Source organism: Platalea leucorodia (assembly GCF_965183815.1).
Source record: "Platalea leucorodia genome assembly, chromosome: 4".
Lineage (NCBI taxonomy): Eukaryota > Metazoa > Chordata > Aves > Pelecaniformes > Threskiornithidae > Platalea > Platalea leucorodia.
Genome location: NC_138826.1, coordinates 46483721 through 46506367, shown reverse-complemented (window position 1 = coordinate 46506367; position 22647 = coordinate 46483721). Strand labels below are relative to the sequence as shown.

Here is a 22647-nt window from a genome sequence, read left to right as displayed (position 1 = left end):
ACTGCAGAGCTGTACAGTAACTTCTCACGCAACTTTTGTTTTTTTCCACTTGGAAACCTGAGATTTGGCACACATGCCATAAGCCCTTGAGATTGTACTTCACTGGCTTTGGAGAAACAAAGCACAAAGCCAGCCACTGAAAAAAATCCTGAACATACACTATGGAAGTCTGCCATGTCAAAGGACCAAGGCCATGTCAGATGCCAGGGGACAGAGTTATGTCAGCAGACAGGCTGACAGAAGAAAGCCCAGCTGGCTCCAGGTTAGAGCCCAGCCTGTTTGCATCAAAGTACCACTGCCCACAGTGTGTGTGTATATATATATACACACACACACACACACACACACACATATATATATACACATATACTGGTGATACGTCATATCACCAGTATGACAATCATCCTTTGCCACCCTGTATGAAGACAACAGTAAAAATGTTACTGCTGTAACATTTTAGGAATATAATTAAGAACTGCTTTTGTTCACACACACCAAGGAAAGGAGGAATGACAATACCTTCCCTAACATGCTCTGGCATGTCATCTTCTCCATTCCTTGGAATTCCCTTCAAATATGACATTGGCACAGGAGTTATTTCCTGCTTGATACTAAAGCCCTAGTGATTTAACACTTAACATGTTATGCAAGTTCAACTCCACGCTATGCATCAAACAGCAAGATTAATAACATAGTAAAATCTCCTCTCCCCCACAAAAATACAATACATTTTACTCTTTATTATTAAGTATCAAATTGTCTCCAACATAAATTACATCCAAATTACATAAGTTTCAAGAGTCAGATATTTTATGTACAATATTTGTCTTGAGTCAGATATACCTTTATCATTTTAACCTACAACAAAAAGCAAACCTACATCAGTACCAAATAAAGCATTAAAAAGGTAACAAATATATAACTTTTTAGAAACGCTTTCAGAATGCTAAAGTTAATGACAAAGATTTTATAGTGCAGCAGTCTTGGGTCTTTCCCTCTTAGACCATTTCTCTGTTTTTGCGAATAGCACAGCAGAGAATCATACTGAATATCATGCCGAAAATCTGTAAAGAAAGCAAATGCATTAGAAATCGGACGATCAAAGCGCATTCTATCAACATGGGGACAAGCACACCTGCTCCTCCTGGCCCAGAGGCCACATTAACACTTTATTCTGCAGTTCGTGTCCCTGCCCCTCCCTTCCCCTCCACCCCCAAATTTCAGCCCATTCTCATGAATCCCCTTCACCCTCAATACTTCAAAACATATCAGCTATAAACCACTGCTATATCTCCTAATAAATCTTTGATCATCCCAGCATATTTGCATTCATGTCATACTTCCTACCAGAGAAGTCAAACAAAAAAGCGTGAATTTTCTTACTAGCACTGTTATTTCAGTTCTCTAGCACAGTCTGTAATTTTTATAAAGGAAACAAAAGTAAGAATCCCCAAGAGATATTAGGATTAAGAAGTGGGCTGCCAACATGACCAATATGTCTTCACCCTATATATCACACTACCAATACAACTTCACCACTGCTAAAACTACAAGGAGGCAGATCCTAATCCAAAGCAGAAGCAGGGAGGTCCAAGACACCCCACCCTCTGCACTGCCTCAGGGCCCCACAGCACACACCCTGATCCTGCTGGTACCTGTCATTAGTGGAATGGGCTTGTAGACTGCCACGCCAGGCACTATTCAGACTTTTGCTGTAAGCATCCTTTGGCCATACAGCCACCCTCTACATCTGGAAACTCACCATTATTACAGCAATGCCAAGGCCAACTGCTCCAATCACATTCAATTTTGAATTGAAGACATCATCAATGGCAGCAGGGCATGACTGAAAAGAAAGACTGCTTGTTAGCATTTCATACATATGAAAGGTTTGTTTCTGCTTGCTTGTTTGAGCTCAAGTCTGCCAAATGATGCTACACCTTTGACCAAGTCTGCTTGCATTAGAGATGAAGACTCATCTTTTGAAAGCTGCTTTGAACTGGCCTTCATTTTCACATCTTTAAAGAGAGCCAGGGATGTTCCAACACAAAAGTTGGAGAAGTTTAAGTCTACTCTTCAAGTATCTAAATCTCTTAACTGCGCCTTGGTTACAGCAGGATTCCTTTCTGAACATCTGCAGTTGATCAGGTAGATCAGGACAAACAGCAGTTGTACCAGGCTTGGCTTGTTACTAATGGCTGTCAGCATTTAAGTTGCTGTATTGCTCAGCCCTTCTCAAAACAGATTTGAAGCTACTCTTGATATTTCCACTTGCTATTGTAATTTTGCAGACACCTTATGAACACATGGTGCATGGGAATGGCACGATTTCTTGAGCTGCATGCATACAGGCTAGGCTCTGGGTAGATTCATAGAGGTGCCAGTCTGAAGCTCCCAGGACAATGAATTACCATTGCAACTAAAGAAAAATTTAAGTACAGTCCTTTCCCCAGCAAAGACACATGGTAGCTGAGAAAAAGAACAAGGAACTTTTACAGAGGTATAAATCTTTAAGAGCCTGGTAGCTGGTCAAAGTCTCATCCCAGCTCCTGTCCTACTTATTCCAGCAGCAGACTACAGTGAGCTGCTGAAAACTACTTTTTTCTTTAGTTGTTCCTTATGTAGCCCAGAAGGAAAGACTGAATCAAGGATTAAACAGATCAGCCACACCATTATATCCCTTTCATCTTGTAGTCTATCTACTGTTTTTCTACAGCTGGGACTAGGCCATAAACACATCAGAAGATGAAGTCAACAGATGAAGCTAAAACATGCTTAGCAGAACAAAAGCAAACAATAAAACCTGCATGCTGTCTCAGCTATTCCCATATAATCTAACTCATAACAGATTGTATGGACGGGACTAAAGATGCAGTCTAAATAAAGATTGAAATGTCTCATGTGGTCAGATATTTGAAGGCACAAGTAATGTGAAAAAAAACATTAATTGAATTCCTGCATTATTTTCTATGGGAAGACTCATGCAGGCTGTCTTGGAGCATGAAGCAAGGGCACAAGACAGCTGTAAGAAAAAGAGGAAAAGGGGTAGTTAAGAACTATACAAGATGCCTCTTCTGTATCTGTGGCATACAGGCACCTTTGCAGCAACGTTTCAACAAGGGAATCGATTCAGAGAATTAGCTTCACAGCGACACTCACCTAAACAGGCCACCAATGCATTACCCACCTCTCCTTTTCCTTGCTAAAACTTCAGACTTGCTCCCACCCCATGCTCTACTTCTCCCTAACCAAGAGGGGACGCAACAGCTCTTGTGCAGCACCAGGAATGTGCCCTGGCAATAGGAGGAGCCAGGAGAACAGAGCTCTGTAGCATGTTTTCAGGTGAAGTTTTGGCCTTACGCTGTCCACCACGCCAGTGAGTCTAGTGACACAGACTGCACATTTCCTGTAAAGTTCAGATTTCCTGCTGACCCTGCTTGTTCTTTCCACAGTAACAGTACATTGATTTTCCACAACCAGATTGATGACAGAGATAGGTTGCTAAGTAAGTGTGACATGGGAATTTCCCATGGAGTGGAAGGGTTTATTCAGAAACATGTATCTTATTCTACTCATTGGGCAGAGTTGTTGGTGAATTAAGTCATGCTTTACCACTACAGAAAGCGACTCGAGCATGCTCTTCTTCGGACAGGTGTCCATAAACTGCTGCTCAAGAACTCCTGTAACACCACAGCAGTCTAGCTACAAGAGAACACAGGAAAAGAAAATCAGGTTAAATAATCCTTATTTTTGCTCTGTATTTGGTAAAAAGGAGAAATAGATTACATTAGGTTTTATTACAGACCTTATGCAAATTTGGTTAGAAGTTCTGCCAGTATGACTGCTATAAACCTAATTTTAAAAAGCCTTTATTGCATTAAAGGACAAGATTCTGAAAGGAAGAGCTAGATCTCATTAAGTAGACACCCATTAATTTTGGTGACAGCTTGTGCTTCTTACAGACACAACAATGAAATCCTCATAAACATGCAGGTATGCATACTATGGTACCTCTAGATCAATACTACAGATCTAGAGCTTCCCAGCTTGCTTCTGAGTTTGTTTAGGAAAAGAAGAACTAGTTCTATGCATTTCAGAGGCTGAGGGACAAAAAGGGATACTGAATTCACTGATACTATGCAAAAAAGATCTTCTCTGCAATTTGTTACTAATACTCCTTTGGTTTCTTCTACTTAGTAAGATACTAGGCTTGTACAGGGGACTGGATGACATGGAGAACAGCATGAACAAGGTGCAGTACTGTCTAGTTTACATATAACCATGTACTTACAGCAAACTGAAATGCTTTCAGGGTGTCTCTGGCAGCTGGTTGAGATCTCTTTCCATAGGTTTCCATGTAGAAGTCCTTTAACTCTTCAATAACCTACAGGACAGCAGAGTTGAAGTGTATTACTGTCTTACCTTAGTATTAATTATGGAAAACTTATTTTGCATAAGTCAGTCGTTAAAAATTCTGCAACCTACAATACCCATCCTTTTGACATGTAGAAATAGAGGGTGGAAACAGAGGGTGGACAGCATTTCTCACCTGAACGGGTGAGCTTAACTGGTACACTCACCTTAAAAGCCACACCTAAACAGATAAGATTCATTTTCCCTTCCAAAGCTCTGAGCTTCTAGGAGGAGTGAGAACCAAGTCTTTGCCCATCAGTTACACAAAAATATTCCCTATTCATTTCTGTACCCCAGAAGTTGCTATATTACCCTGGTGTATAATACAAGCAGAAAAAGTAACCCTGATCACCAAGCACCTTATTTTCAAACAAGACAGAATCTTGACTGCTTGTGAGGGGACAGCTCAGATCAGTCATGTTTTATATGCAGAAGCATTCAGCCCATAGCTTACCCAGATCCTATCTGGAAATGGTAAAGCTTCACTGGTGGCCTACTTCGCTTCACAGCTCAGCCAGGTACTGGCTGAAGGGCATCTCCAGCATGCAACAGCATCTTGATTCTGGCTTCTCTGCTACAGTCTCATTTTTAAATATTACAGTTTAATTTCTTGCATTGTTTTGTTAGAATGGATCTTCTTCCTCTCCCCCAAATTTGCTGGGTAATCAGGATTTGACTGGTACAGATTTCAGTAGACTGCTAACTTTCTGTGGGCACAGTCATAGAATCCCAGAATGGTTTGGGTCAGAAGGGACCTTTAAAGATCATCTAGTCCAACCCCCCTGCTATGGGCAAGGGACATCTGTCCTGACACCAAGTTGGGCAGGAGTATTGATCTGCCTGAAGGTAGGAAGGCTCTACAGAAGGAACTAGACAGGCTGGATCGATAGGCTGAGGCTAACTGTTTGAGGTTCAACAAGGCTCAGTGCCAGGTCCTGCACTTCAGTCCCAACAACCCCATGCAACGCTACAGGCTTGGGGAAGAGCATCTGGAAAGCTGTGCAGTGGAAAAGGACCTGGGGGTGCTGGCTGATAGCCAGCTGAACATGAGCCAGCAGTGTGCTCAGGTAGCCAAGAAGGCTAATGGCATCCTGGCTTGTATCAGGAATAGTGTGGCCAGCAGGACCAGGGAGGTGATAGTGCCCCTGTACTCGGCACTGGTGAGGCCGCACCTCGAGTACTGTGTTCACTTTTGGGCCCCTCACTACAAGAAGGACATCGAGGTGCTGAAGCGTGTCCAGAGGAGGGCAACGAAGTTGGTGAAGGGTCTGGAGCACAAGTCTTATGAGGAGCGGCTGAGGGAACTGGGGGGTTGTTTAGTCTGGAGCAGAGGAGGCTGAGGGGAGACCTTATTGCTCTCTACAACTCCCTGAAAGGAGGTTGTAGCGAGGTGGGGTCAGTCTCTTCTCCCTAGTAACAAGCGATAGGACAAGAGGAAACAGTCTAAGTTGTGCCAGGGGAGGTTTAGGTTGGGTATTAGGAAAAAATTCTTCATGGAGAAAGTGGCTAGGCATTGGAACAGACTGCCCAGGGAAGTGGTGCAATCACAGTCCCTGGAAGTGTTCAAAAAACATGTGGATGTGGTGCTTAGGGACATAGTTGAGAGGTGGACCTGGAAGTTGGGTTAACAGTTGGACTCTGTCTCAGAAGTCTTTTCCAACCTTAATGATTCTATGATTCTGTCTTTCACTAGATCAGGCTGCTCAAAGCCCTGTCCAACCTGACTTTGAACACTTCCAATGATGGGGCATCCACAACTTCTCTGGGCATCCTGTTCCAGCATCCCACCACCCTGCCAACTTTTAAAAGCAACCTACCTTTTCTTTATTTGCAAATCCCCAGATTGCAGCAGCAATTTCAAGGGCAAAAATCACAAAAAGGAAGAGGAAGAACTAGAAAAGAAAGACCACATCATTAAGACTACAGCACCACAAAACAGCATCACACATGTACTACAAGCTTGTCCAGTCCCCAGCATCAAGCCTTGTGGGAACCGTCACTCAACCAGGTTCCAGCTGGAGGTCTGGAATGCTGGTAAGACTAGGAAGAAGGACACACTGCACTGGGTCAGCACTTCTTCCCAGAAGCGTCAGAAAGCCTGGCAGTGTTTTTCCAAGCAGAAGTCCTCCTTTTTGATCAGTGTTAATTAAACCCAATCATCTGTTAACTCAGACCTTGAAATTGCCCAGGTCACTCAGACACATCGCAACAGCTAACACCAGTTCTTTTCTCTGGTTTGTAACTCCTCTTGCTTTAGGAGTCATTACTTAATACCTAGCTGGCCACTAACTCCCAGAGAGCTAATGGTCACTTCTTTGTTGTATATCCCATAAAATAGAAATAAAAGTGTCATCTCTGTTTGATTGACTACCAGGTCCAAAACTCTAGTACAATTTAAAGGCACTTTAAAGAGAGATATTGAGAATTACAACAAAGAGCTAGAGGCATCATTTTGCAAGAAATACATGAAATTAAAGTCTTCCATGACATAGAAGGGGAATTGTTCTTTCACCAGCTATAGTAGCAGTCTTTTATTAACTAAGTCTTCTGGTTATTTGGACGAGTAGTTCCACAAGTGTACAGATGTGCATGAACCCAGTAAGCTCTACTGGCCCCTCCAGTCTGAAAACAATGAGGTTGCTCTCCAATAATTGGCTTGCAGAGCAGTTGTCAACTAGAAGAGCTCATCCTGTGATTATGAACAGTAGAGGCTTGTTGTTGCAAGGATCAAATACCACAGTTCTGGTCTCAAAGACTGAAGATTGCACAGCCTTCAGAGTTCAGGGCAAACTGTTTAATAAATAGCATTACTCTTATCAAGATTTTAGTTCTGTGTTCACACATACTCCCAGTCTTGATACTTCAATGTCTGAATATGTCACTAACTCCAGAAGTCACCCTGTATTGAAATACAACATGGATGCTTGGATTTAGGGCCAGAAATAGAAACTGTATTTAACATTTTAGCATTATGTAGGTGACCATGAGTTTAAACATTGTGGAGCCAAAACAATCAGCATCTGCTGCCCTTTAACTGCATGGTAATATTTTCCTTCCTTTCTCATCATGCTGCTAAAAATTTAAACACTACTCTGAACACTTACCAGGCCAAGCATACATTGAGATTCCTGCAATGCACCACAGCATCCCAAGAAACCAACCAGCATCATAAGTGCGCCAGCTCCAATAAGGATGTAAACTCCTAGGGAGGAGAAAAAACAGAGACATGTATACAGGCTAGTTGGGACCTCAGCAGCAAGGTATAAAATTAGTTGCTCCACAAGTAGCATTTGTAGCTTTTGCCAAGGTTTATTTACTGAGGTGTTCCAAGCAAAAAAGGCTGTGCTTAATTTTCAAAGCAAACATCTCAAAACTTGTGGGGAAATGTACTGATAAATAAAAACTTCAACTTGTAACAATTGATGTGTACCACTACTGCAGTTTCAGAAGTTTTCAAAAATGGGCAAAGTAAAACCATCTAAGACAAACTGCAAGACACATTTTAAAACTGGCTCAGAGCTAGTTACCAACTTATCTTCAGATGAAGAGTGTGTTGCAGTTAGAGACAGCTGGAACTAATGATTTGTCAATATCTGAGAATTCCTGAAGTGTGCTACCTCTAGAAGAATGGGTATTAAAAGGCATCATAACCTGTCATAAAGCTTTAAATGCTTTCCTACCCTGCTTTTCCATCAGGAAACACTGAATTATTCCACCAGTCATGGCAGTACAAGTCTACACTTCAGCTGCCTAACTCAACAGCCTCTCTAACTACAAGAAACTTAGCATCTTGTGCTTTTGCAAAAGCAGATACTTCTTCAAACCATATCAAGTGGCTGAGCCTGTAGACCATTCTGCCCAGAATTTAGGTAGCAAGTGTGCTGGAACAGAGAGGGCAAACCTTTCTGGGCTAAAAGGACTCCATTTACACCCACTCCTCTCAAGCTTGGGAGCTGCCAGCTTAAGCATTGCAGCTGCCAGCTGGTGAGAGCAACAAGATGTAGTAAGCAAAACAATTCCCAAAGGATGGCAAGAAAGTATTATTGAGGTGGTGAAATATGAGACAAAGAATCAGCACAAAGCATGTAGAATTAGTATGACATTTCTATCAATATAGACAAAAATACAGTTCTGGCCTTCAGAGACCAAATCAATACTATTTAAAGAAAGCCATACGTAAGCATTTCCCAATTACATTTTCTAAATGCAAATTGGTAAGATTAGCTGCCAAAATAAACATCTACTTGATTAAGCATATGTAAGTGATTAAGCCTGACATTTCTTATCAGCAGGAAATTCCTGCGCCAATTTTTACCCCAGCTTAAACTTTTTCCATTTTTTTAATAAAAAAAAAGAGTCCATCAGAACCTCTTATTCCAGTTGAAGTAACTTGCTTTGTTATAGGTACAAACTGACAGATTCTTTCTATTTCCTATCAGAAACTGCAGTCAGTAACTACTCCCAGAAAAATTTGTTAAAACAGTAATTGCTATTAAGCTTTTTTTAAAACTCAGTTTAACCTACAGAGATTTCAAGTAGGTTTCACTGCCTGCATTCAGCCAGTAGCTTAAGTATCATATCATAAAACTTTCATGGTTTAGGAAGTTTAAGAGTTGTTTTAGGCTACCCAAAATAAGACTTGTTAAATATTCAGCTAAATGGCTAAGTTTAGATTTCTGTTCCCTTTCCAAGGTCCAGTTAAAAGTATATGGAAATCTTCCTGGCAACTGCAAGAACGCAGTTTGCTGCCATGCCAGCATATCATGGGTGAAATACAAGCTTTCTCACAGGTAAGCCACCTGCATGCCTGTGGCCTCTTCACAAAGTCTCACAAGCATTTCCATATTCCCAGCTATGGTCTCTAACAAGCCTAACTCATCATTCCTAACAGTACTCCCTGTAGGCACAGGCTACCTTGGTACTATAAGGCTGCAAGTGTGAGTTGTACCTCCCAGCATGCCTTACACCATCTTTACTGACCCTTTAAACACCAGTTTGGGTGTTGTGACAGATCAAGTAGCTCACCACAGGAACCCGTTTTCTTGGTAAGAAAAAAGACCAACCTATCCACGCTGTGGATGGCTAACGAGTGACGCCATACAGGACATAACAAATCCAGGCGCTACAGGGATGTGAAATATGTATGTATAAGGATTGTCCAAATCAAAGATGACAAACATGTACATAAGAAAGGTACATATTTGAATTTGTTTTCTTCCCAATTGTTAGAGGTCTTCAAACACACCCACTTGGTTTCAAAAAGTGTTTGAGCACCTACAGGTGCCAACAACCAAAGAAGCATCTGTTCTTCTGCCCAAGCCTAAAAGTGGCTGTAGAGATTAAAATCTAACATATAGGGTAAAACCCAGTTCAGTTAGGAACTCCTACGACATTAGAATAACAAATTGAAAACATGCATGTTTGTCCCCTAATTGGTAATCTTGCAAAACAGAATATATCAGAGAATAACTTCCATCTGGCCTAACTAAAGCTACATTGATCTAGGTTGCCTGTAACAGTTGCTCACATAGACCAAGATATTTGTGCATCCCTTCCATTATGTTCAGTATAAATAAGCATACATAGGGCTGTAAGAGTTCTCTCCTGAGAGATCAGGTGACAGAGCTGTGGCTTGGGGTAGCTGGTCCCTTGGGGGGGGTGGTGGTGGTGTACAGAAATAGTTATTCACGCCATCTTTGACTACTCATTTACTTATATTGTGGGAAGCATCAGGAAAAGACATCCTCTATGTCTACCAGGAGTCCCTGGGACTACAAAACACTTACCCAACAGCACCCAAAGAGGAACTGCAGGGTTTAAGCTAGGAAAAAGATGAAGTGATACACAATGCATAAGAAGCCAAGAAACTGCTCGTGTGACACTGCTGCTGCCTGCATTAGAGCTCACAACAGAGGCTGGCCCCTTACCCCACCAAGGTTGTTTAGGGCCGTTTTGTCTTTAGCCTTCAAGGAACACAAAGGTTTCTAAGCAGTCTGGAAGTCAGGGCACAAAAGCGTGATCTATCACACCGAGCCATCTCCTAGCTTACCTGTGTAAAACGTCGTGTTGTTGGATTCCAGTTCAAAGATGCTTTTGGTCTGTGAATCAAACCGAAGCCATAGTCCAATTGCAAGAACTGCTGTCCCTGCAAGCTGTAAGAACAAGTAAGCCTTGTTAAATAATACCAATTAATACATTTACCCTTGCATTAGTAACAACATCAGAAGTAAACACAGGATACAGGTCTGTTATTTAAAGAGGTGGTGACAAAGAACCAGCATAAAAGGATAGGGATACCAAAACAAGAACAAACTTAGTTCCTGACATGAGGCATCTTGTTTATAGACACGTCTACATATTAAACTACAGCACACAAGAACAATGCCATTCTTGTTCTTTACTGAAAATGACCAAGATTTACCAAAGCACCAAGTGTCAGTATTTCCACTGACCCCTCCACCCATTGTTTTATTCGGGGTGATTAATGACATTGCATGGTTTAGTGATCTTAAATCTTCACACTGAAAGACAAGTATAATGCAAGAAAAAGCACCTTTAAGGCCAGCTAGAAGTTTTAGCATATTAAACAGACTGGTAAGAGTTCAGTGTTCTGCCGTATAGAGTTTAGAGAGAGTGGTCTTTCTTGCAAAATAGGATAAAACCAATCCAATAAGTCACCGCACTGACAGGAAGGGGAAAATACAGGCTGCTAAAATAGCAACATTTCTGTGTGCTGATCTGGAACAACGCAATCAAATTTTAGATAATATTTAGTTTTATTATATTATTGTCTGTCTGTGTGCCTCCAGGTTCCTTTTAAAATCAGTGCCTGTGTTTGCAGCAAGTTGTTGTGTGTATACATTAGCTTCCGAATGAAACATGTGGGAGAAGGCATTGGAGAAGTGTTGCAAGAAAGAGGGAACTGCACTCTGGTAAGGCAAATACTAACAATTTGCTTTGAACAGGCTGAATTGTTCCTGCTGTAAAAAAAGAAAACCTGGGGTCATCTTGCATACAAAAACAAAAAAGAAACCAGGACAAACTAGAAAGCTGGAGACTATGCTTCTCAGCAATTCCTTCTCTCCTTTGAAGGCCTTTTAACTATCAAAAAAACTCTACAAAAGTGAGATGAGGACAGAAATTGCAGCAGACATTAAAAATTTAAACTTAAGATTGAGCAATAAGCTTAGAAAGTCTGGAGCTTTGGTTAGGCTAAGCAGGCATGAAAAGTAAAGCCTTATCTCTGATAAGAAGTTCCTTCTAAAAGGGAACAGCATTCTTGATTTGCCTCCAAGAAACTAGAAAGTGTTTACTTTAAAATGGTAATTTTCAGGGAGAATATGGAAGGAATTCCCACAGAAAGCACCCAACACCAAGCCTGACTCCCCCTGCCCCACGCTCTCCCCACAGGGAGCCCGAGAGCCCTTTCTTTCTCCCTGCTACAGGAGTGCTTGCGTGCACCAAAGGCAGGCACAGCTTTGCTGCCCATGGCTGCCTTTGCCAACCTCCTCAGCTTGCTCTTCCAAAAAAAATAAGGAAAGCTTTGAAGATTCACCCAGGACAAAGAGGATGGAGCTAAGCAAGGGCTTAAGGGCAGGTATACCCCTTGTAGCTTCTCAGCAGAAAGCATCCTAGCTGAAGTGTAAAGGGCTCAGGTATCACTGAAGGAAAGCGAGAGGCCAGCCATACCAGAAAAAACCAGCATTTCCTGTATGGCAGGCACCTGACTCCCAAGCCTGCCTCAAAGAGGAGCTGCATGGTTTTAGCTGGGAAAAAGATGAAGTGATATGCAATGCATAAACAGCCAAACCCAAATGGAGGTTTCCAGAGCGATGCAAAAGGCACTTTGTTGGTGTCACAGGTGCGTAGGCCCAGGCTTACTCACAAAGTGCACAGCAAGAACAAAGCCTGCACGTACCTACCGCTTTCCTTGTTAGGGCTATGCTGACAAAATAACTTTAAGTTATGCCGAAGAACATTGGTTGTATATGGTACGTCACAACAGCGTTATTATTTCAATTTATTGTGCCACAGCAGCACCCCAGGGGAAGGGAGAGGTACAAGAGGAGGACTGGCAGAGAGAAGGGTTGCTGCTCTACCCATGCTCACTGCTACAGTATCACTTAAAGCCTTTGGAAACTCATCCCACTTCAGTGCCTCAGTTCAAAAGTCAGAAGGGCTTAGTGATGGAAAAAACACACATTGCTTCTAGCCTACAGTTAAGACACCCAGTATTTAATAATACTCTGTTTGAGACTCACTTTCCTGGGTCATCAGTCTTCAGCTTTTATATGCATCCAGATCTGGAGCATTAGGAGAAGAAACCTACAGCCTTTGCTTGTTTTGCTAGGAACTCAAGAATTGCAAAGCCACAAGCCTGAGCACACCCAGCTGTCTGCCCCTACCTATGTTTGTGGTTTGACAAGCCTCAGCATTCAAGTAGAGAGCTCGGGACACTACTGCAAAGTGAACAGGGCACAGCAAAGGACAGTAAAACTGAAACCCAGAGCTCATCCCCCAGCAGACCTTTAAGGCCAGACTATTCAAATTGTGAAGAATCTCTAAGCCATACAACAACTGCGTAGATAATCTTACAAGTCCAAGCAAAGCAGAAGGCTCAGTTAATGATCTCCGAGAAAGAAACTGGTTGGTTAACATTAGGGAGAGCTGATGTACTTAATATGTCTCCTTTTAAAAAACAGACTTAGCTCGGAGGGGGGGGGGGGGGGGGGGGGGGAAGGGTGAAGCATCATATTTTCTCCTTGGGAAAGCAGTCATCCTGTGAAAGAAGTTACCATCACAGGGAGGCAAGAGACTAACGGGATCACAGAACAGTGATAATACTTGATGTCAGTGAACTGCTCCAGATCACTAAAAAAACCTGTAGCATTAAAGTAATAATTCTCTCCATAGTGGACTCAGGGGGAAAAAAGCAGCTCCTTCTTGCAAGAAAAAGTGACTTTTTGTCCTGGTTTCTTAAGGAAAGCAGACTTGTGTTCTCAGTTTGTGCTCACGATGTCCACTGATCTAAAAAAAGGCAGTTTTAAAGCAGAAGGCAAGAAAGTAATTTGAAACTTCAAGTTTTTATCAAAACAACCAGAGACTAGGCCACCAAGGCCTAGAGAGGAAGAGGAAGAGGCCAGCACAGCCCCACAGGCACCCGCTGCCTTTGGCAGCATCTCAGCCCGACTGGGCAGGCTGGAGGCTGGTACACACCAGTGCTACGCCCATAGGTTTTGGCAGCTGTGTTGGGGTGCTTTTGGTAGCTGCTGTTTTTTCTTCCTGGGAAAGGGGTGCAAGCCTCCCCCGCCCAGGCTGTGTGGAAGCAGATTCCCTGAAGAGCTAGTTGTTAGGTTTTTAAGCTAAGTGTTTTCCCAATCTAACAGACCTGTTTTGTCATAGCAGTTGAGTAATACAGGATATTTCTAAGTAGATCTATCCTGTGCTGAAAAAGAAATTTAACAGAAAAAGAACAAAACTGTTTTCTTGAAGCTAGTCACTTTGTGTGCACAAAAGCCTACAAAACTAAGAAAAGAGCAGGGTTGTGTGCTTATGAAACATGTACATAATTTCTGTATTAAACAAGTATAGGAAAGGGAACTCCGAAGACAGACTTTTTTTTTCTTCAACCAATCTGACCAAAACATGGAGTTAAAGGGGTACTATTCACTCACTGCATTGGAAAAGTCTGTGGCAGTGATTCTCCAGTAACAGCATGTCCTGGCACAAGTATGCTACTGACATCCCTACTCAAGCCAGTGCTAGCAAGGTTTCCTTGTGTTTCCCTTAACCACTGCCAAGCAACTTACAGCTCCCAGCTCATTTCTGCTTGACTAATCTCTGTTCTGCATCTGCAATGGACATATGCCAAGCAAGGGTAAAAATACCTGGTTATTCCTCCTCTAGTCTTATGGAGGCTCCTTGGGTTTTGTTTTGTTTTTGTTTTTTCATCACATGCAAATGTACCCCCATTGCCTCAAAGGCTCTACTCCTGCATACATCTTTCTGCCTGTTACAACAAGAAAAAAACACAACTTCTTTGGTCTGTCTTCCTTTCCTACACAGCTCTGCTCCTAGTGAGCCTCCTGTGCAGGACTTCCCTCCTCCCACCCATCCAGCCCCACGCTCTGACAAGTGCCTTCTCCAAAGTCAGCCCTTCCCATTGCTCTGGTCTCCCCCTTGTAAACTACATGGTTTTGCCTCTGAGCATATCAAAAGGTGTGTCCTGGTATTTACCTTTGACACCGTGCTTTCTTTTAGCCTTCCATGTGACAAGAGATAACTGAAAGGATCTCTACCACTGCAGATGACAGTTGCTATATACTCAAGATGAGAAACAACCCATCTATCCTGGAGGCAGAAGCCATACAGAACCCTCTGCCTTCCTCCCCTCACCATACTTGGCTAACTTCAGCACGAACTTGGAGCATTCAGTGCGGAGACATGCTATCAAGCAATTTCCACAGCATTTTTTTCCCTTTAACACCTGAGGTTTCAGAGATAGGGTCTCCTAGCAGAAGACTTGCACCAGGAATCATTAGATTTAATGATACTCTACTTCCACAAGATGGAGGCAGGGATAGAGAAGAAATGAGACACTACAAGAACTCCCAATATATGGACCAAAGGCTGTAAAAAAAGCCTTTGTACAGGAAGCTATAGGTTCTGCTATTTTAGCACATTCAGGCCAAGCTTACATGCAACTTCCATCAAGTTTGTGGCATTACCTCTAGCAGAAGGTAAGTCAATAAGTAGAAATATGGTAGAGTCAGTCAAAAATAAATACTACTTTCAGTGTTGTCAGCTCAGCATTGCATCTAACAGAATACTGTTATTTTTTTTCTTCAAGTAAGAAGGTATGTCAGGCTCTGCATGACTGTTCCTTACGTAGGTTTTACTGAGGGTATGCCAAGAGTACATTGAAAAAGCCACTAATTTCCCTTCACCTCAAACAGATAAAAACTTTTTGCTAAAAATCTGACTCAGATCTTCCATTGTGTAAGACAAACAACTTTTCCCTCACTGTGCAAGACAGCATATGAACAAAGCCAGAAACGGATATAACGTTATAAAGCACACCAGCAAAGAAATTGGGAGCATTATGAGAAGTAATGAACTCTGTTTCTGTCCTGTTACCTGCTGGTACTCTATAAAAACCCCATAAACAGTAAGTACAGATGAGGCTCAACATCACTCTAACCCCTTAATTACAGGATTAGTGTTATCCATAACAGCACAGGTTTTCAAACCTCTGGGAAAAAAAGAAAGCTTTCCTAACAGATGTGCAATGAGTGCTAGCAGTTATATAAGAAACTGTAGCTATTTCCAAACTCCTTTGAGAAAAAAAAAGTAGACTGGAAAGGAAGTATTTTCTTTCTGCTTAAGCTAGTTTCAAGAATGTTGTGGGCTAAGTTAATGTCACAGCATTTATTGCCATAAAATGGTGCTCCAGTACAGTAGGAGCAGCATTACAGAATTCCTGAACCACTGCCAAGACTAGTACCCATTTCATACAAGTTCCTATTCAGAAGCCGGTTTACTATATTTGCAATTTAAATTGCAAATAGGAGGTAGGACTGCTAGAACTCTAAGTACAAGTACCTTCACATCAGGTTTCTCAAGGCAACATCCTCCAACTCCACTCCTGGCTTTACAAGACTTACTGGAGTTAAAATACATTGAACTGAGCCCAGGCAGCATTTTGATTCATATGCTGCAGTCAGCGACTAAATCAGTTGATTACAGAAAGCAAAAGCAACTAATTCCTGTTCCTTTTGTGTGTGCATGCATATTTACATACACACATGCATATTTCCCTGCCCATCTAGCAAGTTCTCTTCTCCACTTGAGCAGAAAAGACACTCTGCAGAGTCAAAGTACTGAACTGCTACTGCCTGTTCCTGGTGCGGCACAAGCAAATGAGATTATGGCTCAGAACAAAATCACAGGTATCTTCAAGTTACAGAAAGAAAAGAGCCCTGCTGGCCTAATCTTACTAATGTTATGTTAGCAGGCACTCCGGTAGACAAATGCATTTGCTGATAAACACTGCTCGATAAACAAAACAAGAAGAATGGAGAGCCCAGACAAGACACTTGCCTTATAGTGTAAATGAGCAAGAAAATAATTGCTCAAAGACTCAACATGAACTCTGACTGTACGCTGCAGCACTTCTTTGCCTATAATACATTATAAATATTAGCAGCAGATGTCTTTGTATTCCACAAAATTCACAAGGGAAAAACCCAGCATTTAAGTTTAATGATGCAAGCTCTTGCTTTTGTTCAGCAGGAGAAATCCAGTGGGAGAACACGCAGGCACACGCTCGGTACCCATGGCCATGCCAGGCACTTGCCCAATGTGCACCAAGTTACTCAGAGCCAACAGTTTTATTGGAAAAAGACTTTGTCACCAGGGCCAACAAGCCTGAGCAAACCCAGTGAGTTAAGGGAGCTCAGCTAGAGGTAGTCACTCATTACACAATTCAAGGTAATCAAGCATGTGCTCGCACCAAGGTTGTTCAAAACCAGCTTTGGTAAGACCACTTAGGTGTAAGGCACATAATGTGATGTTTCCATTGCCTTTTGCCAAGCTTGAGTTGGCTTGGTAGAAAAATTTTTATATTACTTCTGTATCAGCCTCAACACCTCCTTCACCAACCCCAATTCAAACCCCAAACTTGCAAAAGCCTAAAATGGTACAGCTTTCATTACAGACCACACCAAAGATGCCAGGGCCAGTGCTGGTAACCCTGAGACAGAAGAGCAAACAGACAGGGCAAACCCAGGTGGGAGTACCCCAGCCCCACCAAAGAAGCACAACAGCAGTGAGGAACTTAGTGTTTGCAACAATGCTTGAACTGAAGCCAAGATGCAGCCACCCCTCAGAAGGGACTGGATCACCTAACTTGCTCATCTACTTAAGTTACAGTTGCATGCAATGCTTAAACCAGACTTCAGAGGCATGACAAGCATTTCTAGCAACCATCCACAAATCCCATACCTGCCAATCAGGCCACAAGCATGTTTTAACCAAAGCTCTGAAGTCTCAAAAGTTTGAGGGCATCATGGTAGTGAGATATATGCCTGGTCTGGCCTTACCAGCTGGAGAAAAGCCATCAGACCAGTTACCCCCATGATCTAGCACAGCATCCTACAAGAGGGCTCCCCAGGAAGGGTATCAGAACAGGGCAGAGTAGCATTTCCCAGGACTAACCTCCCACTTCACATGTTGAGCACTTACAGGTTGTGCAAAGACAGACGGTACCTTTGGAAAAGAAAAGTTAAGGAGGGCTGCCAAACACTGCATTCATTGGGTACCCCTTGAACTGCATACTCCACAATACCTGCTGGGGAGAATGCACCACCACTGTGTGCATGGCCACAACCTTTTCCAAAACTTCCTCTTCTCAGACTTAATATCCCTCAGTTCTTACTCACTGACTCTTTCGATACAGTCAAGCCCTGCCTACTACCTGGCCAATCGTGATCCTACAGACCTCTAGCATGTTTCCCCATCTGTTTCCAGGCTGAAGAATCCCAATTCACTCAGCAGTTCCTAATAGCAGAAACCCTCCTCTTCCTTTCCCAAACATTACCAAGCTCTGCTATGTTCCTCTCAAGGCAGGCAGGAGGAGAGCAGCCCACAGCATTGCAAGACACCAGCACACAATGGATTTATGCAGCAGCACCATCTTTCTGCTTCTCTAGTTCCTTCACTTCTGAAGCTGGTTTTCATCTGCTGCTGCTGAGCACCCACCTGATGCTTTCATGAAGATACCACAGACCCTTTTCTCCCAAAATTTCATCCCTCTGGCAGCAGATGCCCCTGAGCCAATTAGTTTGTAACTCCAGGCTGCTTCCTGCTCCTGCCTCCCACACGTTACTTGATGCCTACCTTTGGCGAGTGTCACTCTGCTTTGTCATGTAGCCTGCTATGTCAGCATGCACCCATCTTCATCGCTCTGAACAACAGATGCTACTCAAGCACCAACATGTTACCTCACATGCTATTCCAGATTAGGTGGGACTGTACTGACCACCACACAGTTTGCTCCTGCATCCCAGCTCTGCTGGTTCTCTCCACCGCAAGAGAGCTCTGCCTCATCTCAGCCCTGCCTCCGCTCACTCAGCAATTTCATCCCTGACAGGATCTTACTCCAGGACTGCTTACTTTCCCTAAGAGCCTTGAGATTTTCAGGAGACATTGAACAAGTGAACTAATACTAACCAGCACTCTTTCTGTCCAAGATTCAGGCTTTGGAAGGCTTCAGAGTTAACAGCTTCACAAAGTCTGACTTCCCCTTAAAGCAGCCATCCTCTCTTCCTCAATGTCACATCTCCACGTGTACATCAACTTACTATTTTTCAAGAATCTTCTCCTCTGCCTATTCCAGAGGCACCACATGTGCCACACTCTACATAACCTACAATAACATAAAACAAACCCCAGACTCAAATTCACTGCATTCCAGCCCTCTGGCACCAAGGTAGATGGCAAGCAAGGAGGTTTTACCTAATCACAATGCATTTGTAGTTCTGAAGTAACTGTTGTGTGACCCTGGCAAGTTGTTAATCAGCATTTGCTGTTGTTGTTTCACCACCTTTTCATTGACAGGTCAATTCAAGCCTGTGAGGGATTCAGAGTCAAAGACAGGTTACAGCACAGAACCTCCCCAAGGTCTTCCCCAAGCACACCCAGTAAGAGAAAGTCCCACAGAACATCACTCCTAACACACGTTTACACCTGGACGGATTACTGTCTCTAAGGACGCCCTGGGAAGCTCCCTGGTCCTAATGTGTCTGAAGAGGAATATGTTAGGCGGGTTTGCTTTTGCAAGTTATACAAAAATACAATAAGGCTAGCCAAAAGAAAGCTTTAGGTATCTGCCCCGCCAGCATTTATGAACCTTTATCTCCTTCCTTTGGACACAGCTTCAACTTTTTGAGAGTTTCCCAGTTTTTGTTTTAATAGCCTCCTATACCCAGCTGTTTCACTCCTGCTGCTGCCTCTTGCCCTCCCTCAAGTCTCTGATGGAGGCAAATACATGCTACCTGACATGCAATCTACAAATACCTGCAGGTTTGCTGCAGACCATTTAAACGCCTCACCTGTCCTTCCTGAGATAACTTATTTTAAAAAAAGGGGTGTAAACTTGATCACAGCTTTGCAGGACCTTTTAGCTGCTCTTGCTCAAGGAGGTGCACTAAATCTAACTGCATCATTGCCACCATTCCTGAGTAGCACTTGGGCAATAGGACCCCACACCCATGACCTACTCAGAAGCAAGAAAAGGCTTGTTCCTCCTCTTGTGGGGATTTCCCAGGGCCAAGAGCCAGTCACTGATTGTGCCTTCAAGTTTAGGATCGGAATTGCACTCAGGCACAACATTTTTGCTCAATTTATTTCCATTACTTAATGGCCTTTTCACCTCCAATGCCACAAGAGACATTAAAGTCTTCTTTCTTATTAGGGTTGTTCCTGTCCTCTAGTGCTGCCTGCCCCAAGACACCTTCTCTTTACACTGTTCATTGAGGCTTAACAGCCTAAAATACCCCAAGAGATTGCTGCTTTATTCCTCCATAGAGGACGCGAGGTTCACTAACACCATACTTGAAACTCCCCTTTGACAGCTGTAGTAGGGCACAGATACACGTATGAGCCCTGAGGGTCAAGGATTACCGCAGCCGGTCTACAAACACACTTATCCCTGGCTAACCCCAGCTGCTTGCATTTACTGCCTCTTGGTGCTTCCAGCCACTTGTCAGGACACCCCAAGAGGAAGAAGCACCCATCCCCCTTTAACTCTTCTTTTCCCCACACCCTAGCCAGGTTTAAGAGAGCACAGCCATCCCCTGGGAAGGCCACTTGAAGAGCTGCATCCTCATGCCTCCTCTGGGCACCAGCCCTACTTGGGGCAGCAGCACCAGCCTACACGTGGTACAGCCCCCTTCCCCACCACCACTCCTCCTCCCCTCCACCCTGTTAACAGGTAAAGCCTGCATCCATGCTTATGGGACACCCAAAGGTGCAAGTAAAGCTTCTGAGCTTTATTACCATGAAACCCCCAAGCAACAGATGCCTCCTAAGCTAAACGAAAAGACACTCCCTGTTCTCAGCCCTACGGAGCAAAAAGGCGACACTCACGTTAAGAGCGTCTTTGAGGCAACACCTTTGCCACACAAGCATTCCTGCGCTATAAAATAGTTTGTAGAAAGTCTGTAGCTTTTAAAAAAAAAAAGCAAAGCAAACCATGAATATTTCTTCCTGTCTCAAAAAGTGGTTTAGCACCTCACTGACCCACAGGTTTCAGCAAGCGTGTTGTTCAGCTTTTTCTTCTTACCAGCTATAACCCTCCAAATATGACCTGCCTCCTCACCCTCCTGGCAAGTCTCAGGTGGCAAAATGTGCTCTCCTGCGCCCTTGTAAAGTTCCTCTACACAAGTTCCCTCAGTTGCAGCCCAGGTCCATTTCCTTACTTTGCTGAAACCCATTTGTAAGTTGAGAGATCACAAGTACTTTATCCGTTAGCATTGCATCTTCCAGTCATCCCATGCGCAATACTGTAACCGACTCCAGAAACGGTTTCTTTACACAGCTCCAACTTAACTTCTCCACATCAGCGGGTGAAAAGGAATCACACATGCATTTCTCCACTGTAGCAGACAGCTGAGAGAAAATTAATTTTTTTAACCTCACACTTCACACCTACATGTTAGGCACACCGACAGTTGTACTGCGTTCCCTGTGTACTTTTCCACAAGGCAGACAATACTAAAATGTCCACGCCCCAAGTGCTTGAGAAGCAGCCATAACCTATCAGTTAAGCCATGCTTTCCAACACTGCCTGGCAAACAGAGACAGTTGTGGCAGAAACCACACTGGAGATACAATCTCCACTTGTAGTGGCGTGCTTCTACAGATTAAGCTATTTTAGGACTTTCTTTACAAAGATCTGAGGCAGAAGCCACAGCACCAGCGAGGCTCCCACCAAGGCACGTTCACGTATGCGATGATCGCAACCACAAGCGCTAATTTGCGAGGAAGTGGCTCACTGCCCCCCGTTACAGCCTTTGCGCTGGAAAAGCTAGAGAGAAGTACAACCCGCAAGCAGAGTTTCTGGAGAAGCGTTGTATGTACTGATGAAGGGAAAACAAAACAAAACAAAACAAATCTCTCTTCGCACCTAGCATCCCCCAAGACGTTAACAGGCAGGACACACAGTCTGCCTTACGCTAACCACGGTCCTACCAAAAATAAAGAAAAGCAGCAGTGAGCCGGGTGCAGATGTTACTCGGACACCTCCTGCCGAGGACATGGCACGCAGCACACCGAGTGCCGCAACAGGTCACCGGGCGCCGCTCCCGCCCGCGGCCGCCCGGGGCGAGGCGGCTGCGGGCCCCGCGGGGGGAGACGCGCCCGCCCGGGGCCGGGCCCGGGGCCGCCCCCGCGCCCCGAGAGCGGCGCCAAGCCGCTGCCGCCGCCGTCGCCCCGCCCGGGCGCGGGTTCCGCGGCTGCCCCGGGGGAAACCCCCGCAGCGGGGGGGGGGGGGGGGGGGGGAGCAGGGCCGGGCACCCAGCCCCCTCCTGCCGGGCGGCGCGGGAGAAAAAGTGGAAAAAAAAAAAAAAAAAAAAAAAAGGCAAAAACAAACAACGAAAACCCAAGCAAACCACCGCTCCCAGGACTTCGACCCCCGCTTCCCGCGGGCTCCCTCCCGGGCAGCCCCGCCGGGCGGGCGAGGGGGCAAAGCCCCGCCGCGCCCCGGGCTCCGCAGCAGGGGGGTCCCCCGGGGCCGGGCGCGGGTCCCTCACCCAGAAAATGAAGTTGAAGCCGAAGAGCAGGTACTTGATGCACTTGGTGCCTCCTTTGACGGGCATGGCGGTGGTGGCGAGCAGGCGTGCGGCAGCAGGGACGGACGATCGCGGCCAGGACACCTCCACCCGGCGCCACTCCTTAAATCCGGCTCCCCCCCTCCCGGGTCTCCGCCGGTCTCCCCCCTCCCCGCGGCCGCCCGGCCCCTGCCCGGCCCCCTCCCGCCCCCCGGGCCGCGCCCCGCACCGGCCGCCCAATGACCCGCTCCCCGCCGCCCCGCCCCGCCCGGCAGCAGCCCCGCCCGGCAGCAGCCCCGCTCCCCCCGCCGGGGCTGCCGCCGGGCCGGGGGCTGCTGCCGCCCGCCGCCCCGCGCCTCCCGGCGCAGCTGGGTGCTGCAGCTGGGTGCTGCGGCAGGGTAACGTG

The 22647-nt window shown here is 44.7% G+C and overlaps 1 protein-coding gene across 1 annotated transcript; it reads right to left on the bottom strand.

Moving 5' to 3' along the window:
- Positions 1-348: 348 nt before the first annotated feature.
- CD9 (CD9 molecule) lies at positions 349-22396 on the bottom strand. The gene is made up of 8 exons (XM_082308724.1): positions 22224-22396; positions 10463-10565; positions 7518-7615; positions 6231-6305; positions 4292-4384; positions 3613-3702; positions 1763-1846; positions 349-1064 (listed from the first exon to the last, which is right to left on the bottom strand). Exons 1-8 carry the CDS (start codon positions 22287-22289, stop codon positions 999-1001), a joined length of 675 nt encoding a protein of 224 aa, XP_082164850.1. The 5' UTR covers positions 22290-22396; the 3' UTR covers positions 349-998.
- Between the last annotated feature and the right edge of the window lie 251 nt (positions 22397-22647).

What these genes read in the sequence shown, in the direction of transcription:
- CD9 (XM_082308724.1), bottom strand. Translation starts at nt 22,289, where the DNA reads ATGCCCGTCAAAGGAGGCACCAAGTGCATCAAGTACCTGCTCTTCGGC. An exon ending in CAACACGACGTTTTACACAG is followed by an intron (nt 7,616 to 10,462) that starts GTAAGCTAGGAG and finishes TCTCCTCCCTAG; the next exon opens with GAGTTTACATCCTTATTGGA. An exon ending in GATTTGCAAATAAAGAAAAG is followed by an intron (nt 4,385 to 6,230) that starts GTAGGTTGCTTT and finishes GCTGTCCTGTAG; the next exon opens with GTTATTGAAGAGTTAAAGGA.